We start from the raw sequence: 9,551 nt of genomic DNA on the forward strand, positions 1-9,551 counted from the left end.
CATAACGACTTGTGTAGTTGATTTCAAATCAAAAGAATTGTCCTTGATCAATTTTCATCCCAAAATAAAGCAACAAAATTGAAAAAAAAAAACCCTAACTTTTTACATATTTACATGCTTGAAAAAATCATCGAAAATAACTTATTTTTTTCCTTCTCAAATCTTTTACATCAGAATGGAATCTTCAAAACTCAATTGGAATTGTCGGAAATCCAATTTTATATTTTTGAAAATGATGAGTTCAAGTGATTAGGGCAATTTCGACATTTCAATCATGAGAAACGTGGGGAGTGGGAAATGGGGTCAGGGAATGATTAGAAAGAAATTTTGTATTAAATATACTATCAAGAGAAACCCTTAACTTAAGGACTAATTAGAAAGAAATCCTTCCATTAGGGTTCTTTAAGTAATTTTCTTAAAAAAAATTTCCATGTAAGACCAAAATGACAAAATTTCTCCAAAAAGAGGTAAATGTTTTTTTTTTTTTTAATTTAAATCAGGACCTAAGAAAGAAAATAATTATTGCCGAGACCATTCGTTGGTGAAAATATATTTTATTCAGAAATTCTTCAACACCCCCAATTTATGCCAGAAGCCCACGCTTTGCCAACCGTTGAGTGTTGAGTGAGCATAACAGCATGACCACTTGATAAAAAGACTTCAATCCATGATCTAAACACTGATCACCAATCACGTGGCTCAAATTTCACCCACTCAAGAGGTGGCCCACTTAACAATCTTAATCGATGAGAATGCACCACGTGTACTAAATGCATCATACTAGATGGACCCCCCAAACCCAAATGTTCCCAACTTCAAAGGCAAAAGGGAGGAATAAATGTTAAAAAAAAACAGTGAACTTAGGTAGATTCCACAAGTGCCACATTTACTTTTAAATAAAATAAAAAAGAATATGACAAGGAGAATAAGGGAGAAGCATATGCTGAGAAGATCCTCTCCACTTCTAAACCTCTACAAAAAGCCACCCACCACCAACCAAAACAATCCCCAACCCACACTCACAAACCTCTCCTTCATCCATCCATGATGAGCGACCAATCCCTTCTTCAGTTCTATTAATGGGGTCCAGATATGGTGATGAAGAGGGTGATGATGATGATGATGATGATGATCAAAGAAGTGATGAAGGTTAGGTTGTGATATTGGTAATTTAATACCATTTTGGGCAACTAAGATCCTTTGGCAATGACTCTTTACTTGTGAATTTTGATGGCTTGTCTATTGTTTTGCTAAGCTATCCATGAAGAAATTATCTTTTGCTTTCTTTTTCTTTTTCTTTTCTTTTTTTCCCTTTTTTTGGAAGTTTTATATTAGAAAAACTTAAGACAGGTTATATTTAGAACTTTTTAATGAGTCTATATTTGATTTCTCTCTCTCTCTCTCTCTGGGTGTGTGTTCTTATGACTTCTTAGAATGACAGATATCAATCCATGGCATTATTTTGGATGGTCAAGATGAGCTATTTATCAAAAAAGATTTGAGAGATGTTGCGGTGACACTGGGATTTACTGCGATTCTCACATTTATAACGTGTCTCGACATCAACACAGTGAGAATCACAGTGAAAAACAAGGTCACGACTGAGCTATGTGTCAAACCAACTGAGCTATGGATCTAAGTCCATGAGCTATTGTCAATTATGGAGTGGACAATCCAAAACAATGTGATTTGTTGGGTGATTAGTGTCCAACGTCGAGTATGATTCGTAAACAATAGGAACCAAGTTCGGATTCCGCAACTATTCTGCAGAGATCGATAAGTTCGTGAAAGTTTCGTAAAATAATATTGGAAAATTTCGGGGATCATGCAAATGATGTTTTCGGGTTTACTTCCCCGAACCCATGTCGTAGAAACGTTACATGCTAGCTATTGAGTATTAATAGATATATTGCTAATTAATTCATCGATATAATCGAATGTTCCCTTATTTGAGAATTTTACGAATTTTTAAAGAACTTTGTGATCATGCTATTTGTAGCATAAATGCATCGATTCCCATTAGAAGTCTGGAGTTAAAGAGCACTCCCTCTTTACACAGAGTATTAATGCTGGAGTGATCTCAATGGAGGACACACAGAGGCATCTTGACGTGGTGGTGCATGCATGCCCAAAGATGCGTTTTCTTCTAGATACGAATAAAATACATCTACGGATATGCACATGCCACCCCGTCAAGGTGTCCCCTCGCTGAGGTCAATCTAGCACGACTTGTCAAAAAATAATGCTTTGCACTACTAGATGTGATTGAAATGGCAATGTTAATTATTACAGTTTGACATATCGTCTATATCTGCACCATGGTTTTTAAACTCGGTTCCACACCCCGTCTTGTTTGCCATTGAGACAATGGTTTTTAACCATTTAAAAAATCTAAAAAATTTAAAAATGATTCCTATTAAAAAATGAAGTTAAAAATATATATAAATATATATAAATATATATATATATATATATATATATAATATACCTATCAAAATAAATAAATTAAATATTTACATTGTTACGTGTTTCATTTTCATTGTTACGTATGTTTCATCTTCTTCATCCGATTTTGTTTTGGAATCGGATGAAGATGAAAGTTCCCCCAAGACCTTGTTTTTTTAAATTCGCTTGATTGAAAAGATGAAGACAAATTGATTTGGGTGAAATGATATATGGTTGAGAACATTTAACTTGGACAAGATTTTAAAAATCTCGTTCAAGACGTCTCGTTTATCTCACGACACTTGGATGTCTCAAATAGGTTTGTGAATCAGTCTCGTTCAGCCCAGATACCGAGTTAACTCGGGACGCTACGTCTCAGCCTCGGACTAGTTTTAAAACCAGGATCCGCACATACATTTCAAGTACTGGGCTGGGCCTAATTGGGCCCATAAATCGTCGTCTGAAGCCCCTCTCAGCCTCTGCAATCACGGTCGAGAACAGCCATTTTTTTTAATGATGGACCTTGGCATCGTAATGGGCTGGGCCTAATGGTCCAATTTTATTTTATTTTCTTTCTGGACATAATTTGACCATAGCAACCAAGTTCGGCAGGTGGTCAGTTCGGTTTAATTCAAATAGATTCGAGAACGTTTCAGAAAATATTTATTTAATTTAAAAAAAAATTGGGAATATAAATTTTTCTCCAGAGGTGGAAGATAATCGATTTTTCAAAGGAAAAAAAATAAATTAAATATCATTAATTTAAAAATAAAAATAAAAAAAAAAGAATATTTAATAGAATCGTGATAATATGACTCGTCAGGTGGAATACTCAATAAACTCTCTTTGACATGACAAGTTTGGAAAGTGTAGATCTATACACCTCAAGATACACGATTGCACTTCCACATAAAAAGCGTATCCCAAAGAAGCTATGTATCTCAAGGTGTACAGATCTAGAGTTCCCAAATGGAATCGATTGAGCATGCCACCTGGTAAGTCGTATTATCAGGATTCTTTAATAAGATCTGAAAAGACGAGGAGTTTTAGGAAAATATGAAGGTTCCGAAAAAATCCAATAAACACACAAAGAAAGAAAGAAAGAGAGAGAGAGAGAGAGAGGTGCTATATAACTAAGTGGTAAGGTGTGTGGAGAGTTGTTGTTCCCTGTCGTAGGTTCAAACCCCATTGAACTCATACTTCTTGTGCTAACCACTAATCAAGCATTTACCAATGGTTTGTCCACTGCCAGCCCTAGTAGCAGACTAATCAATCAGATTGAGACGATTGATTTCAAATGCAATCCTAATAATAACAGTTCCATCTACAACTTGAATGGCTGAAAATAATAAAAAACATATCTTCACTTTCTTCTAAAATATCACCAACCGAAATATCCAGTCAATTTCAAATTCGAAACATAAAACCAAACCATAGTAAATGCATAAGTAATTCTAAGTTCCAAGATACACCAAAAACAGCTTCTCAACAGAAAATATAAAAATCCAAATCCATCTTCAAGAAAAAACTCTGTTTAGTAAAAGAAACCAAGAACTTTACCACCAACGTTCTTCCTCCTAGCTTCTTCATGATCCATGATGCCTGCGGATGTCGTCAACACAATGTACCCGAACTGCATGTTTATTTCCCCATTAGTCATCATGAGAAAAAATAGAAATTACAAATACAGAGATAATGATCCCCATTTGGTAGATTTACATATTTCTACTAAGGAATGCACGACAACATATCATCCAACAGATACATTGTGGGAAATAAATACCCAAAAATTCACTTGAGTAGAATATCACAACCACCTCTTCTATACCACATTCTAGGGCTGTCAATGGATCAGATTATACCCAAAATCTGATACGTTCCGATAACATCAGGTTTCGATTGATGATTCAGATTCCAATACGGATCCGATCTGATATCTTATTGGATCAGATCTAGATTGATCATGTCCCGATTCAATAATATGTTAGAAATTATATAACTTATATTAAATATGTAAATATGAAGTTCATTTAGATCTTGTACACCAGATTGGGTTGATCCGACCCGAACCCGATCCTATTGCTATTGGATCGATCAGGTTTGGATCTTAACATTGAGATCTAATAAAAACTGATCTGTTAAGAACTCGATATGATAAGTAGTATTGGATCAGTTCTAGATGCCATCCGATCATTATCGGATAAGGTACCAAATCAACCCCAATCCAATCGAACCCAATCCATTGACAGCCCTACCATATATATATATATATACTAGAGTTCACCCATGCCTATGGTACGGTAAAAACGGAAAAAATAAAGTTAGAGGGATATTATTTAAAAAAAAATTGAGGTTAAGAGGTAAAAAATGAAAAACAAAAAAGTGGGTTAAATAGGAGATATAATAAAGTAAGAGGGAGTGGAGAGGAAAAACAAAAAAGTGTGGTGTAGGTCAATGAGACATTTGTCCAACCAAAAAACTGTAGCTAAGAGGACGTTTATACCCATCTCAAAAAACACAAAACTGAGCAACTCAGTTGTGTTTTAATATAAATATCAGTCTTGAAAAAATACGTTAAACTGATTATCAGAAAGGTTTTGGAAAGCACAAAGAGGCTAAAGCTAACCTGTCTTGAGGGAAGTAACCTTGCAGTCCAGGGCTCTATCTCTTTGACACCAACATCAAAACGAGGACTAATGACCCCACACTTATTGAGTCTTCCATTCAGCTCTACCACAATTTTACCGGATCTGTGATCGTCAACATACTCAAATTCACCGATATAACCTGTAGAGCAAGACCAAATAGCAAATAAAGTATATATATATATATATATACATATGAAGAGGCATTGAAAGCAGGATTAATGAGATTAAAGAAGAAAGAGAAATGAATGTGAGGTTGCAAACCATGCTTCTGCATGACCAGGAGGAACTTGATGATAACTTTTGACGATGGTCTGATCATGACTTGTCGCTTACCACGCTTCTCCGCATTATACATACTCTTAAGAGCATCATTTAAGACACTAATTCTCACCATCCTCACTAAATTTGGGGGCTGCAAAAGAGTGAAAGGTATTGCACGTCAAGTCTAACAGGTTAGGGGTTGAATCATGGAAACTGGTCGAAGCAACTTGAAGGATTGAATCTCCATGTAAACAACTCTTTGAGTCTAATAAATCATGGAGGAATGGCCTAAATCAATACACCAAGAGACTCATCTAAGGTAGAATTTCAGACACCACTCATTGATCCTCGAAATGGTACTAAGGACGTTCCTAATGCTCAAAACATCCAATTGGACCAACCTTACCAAGACCGTTACCTTCAGATGTTTAAAAAGTCCAAAAAAGAAAACACAAAAAAACAACAAAACAAACAAACTACCATCATAGTTCATTGACTTGTGAATTCATTACTCTACTGTCACACCCATAGTTCTTTTATTTATATGTTAGTAAGTTTATGATGAAAATTGAATAATCTAGAAGTCAACAAATTCGAGCAACGCAATCATGCAAGATAATCCACATCTAGCACAAGCAACTATGAAGAATATTTGGCCTTAATTGCATAATACAAGATTCAAGGCGACTGCCTAGCCTACCATATCTAATTATTTTAAATGCTAAAAATGATGACAAATGCTTCAGATGATAGATGCTTGAGTCAACATTCGCTCCATGGAAATATATATAATTTTTGGGGTAGTCGCCTCTAACTTGGGGTGTGCATCACGACCCAATATTAACAGTAGTAGGGTAGCCATGGACGCATAAAAGGAAAGTTTCCGTAAGGTGTTCCTCAACAAGCAAACAGTAATTGAGACCTCGATCTAGGTAGGGCCTTGGTCTGTCAAAGGTCTCAGTTGTTGCGTGCACTAATGTAGGAATAGGCGAATTGCTATAGGCAGACCAATCACCCTTTGAAGAGCTCTAATTCTGAGTAGAACTTAAATTTCATACTCAACCAGTGCACGATTCCTCTCAAAGATGTATATCATTCAATAACTTTAACCGGTAATTTACGGATTTGGATCAAATTGGCCAATTCAATGAACCACTTAGGTCATTAATGCTACAAATATTAGGATTAGTTGAAATTGATTCTAACCCCAAAGATCATAACTATCCAACATCTCAACCTTATGGTACAGAAGAACTAAACATATGATCCACCACTTATAAATATTTCACTGAAACAATATAAATTGCATAAAATCAAACAATTTAATGTATTAAAAAAAAAAAAAACACAAACAAACAGAACGCACAAATTCAAAGCTTCAGGTTTGTTGGAATAGATCGGATCAAAGTTAACCTACCAAACCTTACTTGGAACACAATTTAAAAAGCAAAAATATTGAAATGAGATAGATTTTCATCTAAAGGGTTGAGACCGTACCTCTTTGGTGAGCAGAAGATAGCTAGGGTTTTTGTCTTGGAGAGCTTAACTCTTAAACTAAAGAAATATTTGCCCTAGCCCTACTGTCTTGCGGTTAAGGTAGCGATATGTAATTACCAAATTATCCTTTGCCCACAGTATATCGAGTTGGAGCGTCCGAGTCATCTTGTCTTGGACGAGTTAATTCATTTAAATCTGTTCAGATTTATTTAGAGAGCTGCTTGCTATTGGCACGTCAACTTTTACTTATTACACCCTCAATTTCTTAAATTATTTATCGCAACCCAATTAAAGATTAAAACACACTATTCAAACATTACAAAGATTTGATTCAAGTAAAAACACAATGATGGACCCCACTCTACTAGGGTTATCAATGAATAGTAATCGAATCGAATATAGGAGTATTTGAATCTAAATCCAAAAAAAAATCGTGATATTCGAACTCGAAATCCGATAGTTATTAATAATTCAAATCCGATTAATCTTTCGAATATCCGTTTTCCGAATAGGAAAAAAAATATATTTTTTGTTTTTTTTTCTGGGAACATGGTCAACCAGAAATTATTATGTTCGCGATTTTTCATCCACCGATGCAGAAAATGCTCCAGTTTTCCATTCTCATATGAGGCCGGAAAGTTTATTGGCAACAGGTCGGCACGAAGTGATGAATTATTCGCTAATATCTAATTCTTTACTTAAAATAATTACCTTCATTTTCAACATGTAGCACAAACCTTATATTTAAATTAAAAGACTAAAATACCCTTAGCATTTATTACGTAAACAAGCATTTATTAGTAAAATATCAATATACCCTTATTTTTTTCACTAAAAGACAAAATGCAGAGGTGTATTATTAAAAAATGAATTTGATAGACACTCTTAACGTCCCTATGTGGTATTGGATGTTAGCATTATATAAATAATTATTTATTTTATTGGATGCTTATATTATTTCTCATTAAAAAAAAACTATCTTTCTTAATGGGTACCCAACAGGTAGGGTGTTCAATCAGGTAACCTGAAATGGGCAAAAATCGAAAAACTGATTTTTGATTGTGTTTAAGGTTAACCCAAAACTAAAATCAATTTGACCAAGGTTCAAGTTCAACCCGAATGGGTCGAGGATATCTTGACATGAATCGCCCAATACTCGGTTGATTGGGTTCAAAACTGGTCTAGTTCCAATCTGTGTTTTGGGTAAAATTGATCCAATTGCTATAAAATTCCAAAAAAATGCTCTTAACGTAATTCAATATTTTCTTGTAGTTGAATCTAGTGTAACTTTGCAAATTACCTACATACCCAATGTGGGATCAAGTTGAGATGTAGTTAATTGGATATTGTTTTAGTTTTGCCTACATCTCCCTATCATATTTTCAATCTAATGATTTTTAATCATTCACAGTTTTAACTCATGCGGATTAGGAGTATCATGTGGTGTAAGCTTGTGTGATTAGGAGCTTTGTCAAACAGTTTAAGTTCATGTCGAGGAGCATTGCCAATAGTTTAGACTTGTGTCGAGGAGGGTTGCCGAACAATTTAGGTAGGAGCGTCACAAATTATTTTTTTATGATAATAAATTTAAAGGTTTTTTATATAGTGGATGAACTTGTTATGACTTTGCGGGTTGCCTATATAGCCACCCAATATGGGATCAAGCTAGGGCATAATTTGAATTTTTTTTCAATTTTTTTTTGTTTTGTTGTAGTTGAATTTGGTGTAATTTTGTAGGCTGCCTACATACTCACCCAATATGGGATCAAATCATGGCATAACTTAAAGTTTTTTTTCAATTTATTTTTTTGTTATTGCTGAACCTGGTGTAACTTTGCAGGTTGCCTACATCATGGGATCAAGTCGGAGCGTAGTTTATATATTTTTTTCAATTTATTTTTTTGTTGTGGCTAAACCTGGTGTAACTTTGTAGATTTGCTACATACCCACCCAGTATGGGATCAAACCAGAACGTAATTCGATATAATTTTTGTTGCAGTTTAACATGCGAAGATCGGGTTGAAAATTTTCATCAAAGGTAGTGATAGCGCAAGTCCTTCTTCATTAGTTGAAATGTATCATAAATACTCAATCGCACTTGTGCATATTTTAAGATGACATTTCCTTCTTCAAATTGTTGTCCACCAGTCTTAGGGACTTGATATGGTTACCAAACGCATTATCATTATTTTCTCCCGATGCATCTGTCTTGATTTAGTTGCGCATGTTGGTATAAACTAATACATGCAATTCCTTCTTCTTTTTCTTCGACCTAGTTTTGGGTAAAGTATTCCTTTTATTAGACATTAGTAAGGTTGAAAGATGATATTTTTTTCTTTGACATGTGATAATTTTTCAAGCTTCATCTTCCATGTGAATAAGCTGCAGCAGTGGTGTGTAGACCGCAACATCACACATGTAGGCTGCAACGTTGATTAGCGTAGTCTTCCATTTGAAGAGTGTTGTTGTTGTGAAGGTAAAGGGAAATGATTTACTCCCAATTTGATGATAACCCCAGTGTGGATTGAAAATCAATAACGTCAAAGGATTCAAATGGAAGTTGAAGGAGTAGAGTCAATATTGCACAGAAACTTGTCAAAGGTATTGGATCCTTGAACTCAAGTGTAATTGTCATCCTGTTTGTGGTGGTTAGATTATTATCAATATCTAACTCAATCTTTTCTTGATATACCAAATCCA

The 9,551-nt window shown here is 34.8% G+C and overlaps 1 protein-coding gene across 1 annotated transcript; it reads right to left on the reverse strand.

Annotated features, from left to right (window-relative positions):
* Nucleotides 1–3,791: 3,791 nt before the first annotated feature.
* Nucleotides 3,792–6,956, reverse strand: LOC147384620 (small ribosomal subunit protein uS8). The gene is made up of 4 exons (XM_086426673.1): nucleotides 6,852–6,956; nucleotides 5,355–5,505; nucleotides 5,072–5,232; nucleotides 3,792–4,078 (listed from the first exon to the last, which is right to left on the reverse strand). The coding sequence occupies exons 2-4, from the start codon at nucleotides 5,485–5,487 to the stop codon at nucleotides 3,980–3,982; spliced, it is 393 nt and encodes a 130-aa protein (XP_086282799.1). The 5' UTR covers nucleotides 5,488–5,505; nucleotides 6,852–6,956; the 3' UTR covers nucleotides 3,792–3,979.
* Between the last annotated feature and the right edge of the window lie 2,595 nt (nucleotides 6,957–9,551).

Source organism: Akebia trifoliata, chromosome 15, assembly GCF_017979445.1.
Source record: "Akebia trifoliata isolate Shusen 1 chromosome 15, ASM1797944v1, whole genome shotgun sequence".
Lineage (NCBI taxonomy): Eukaryota > Viridiplantae > Streptophyta > Magnoliopsida > Ranunculales > Lardizabalaceae > Akebia > Akebia trifoliata.

Coding starts and splice junctions, on each gene's coding strand:
- LOC147384620 (XM_086426673.1), bottom strand. CDS start 5,487: ATGGTGAGAATTAGTGTCTTAAATGATGCTCTTAAGAGTATGTATAAT. Junction 5,233..5,354: donor CCTGGTCATGCAGAAGCATG/GTTTGCAACCTC, acceptor CTTGCTCTACAG/GTTATATCGGTGAATTTGAG. Junction 4,079..5,071: donor GGTTACTTCCCTCAAGACAG/GTTAGCTTTAGC, acceptor ATAAACATGCAG/TTCGGGTACATTGTGTTGAC.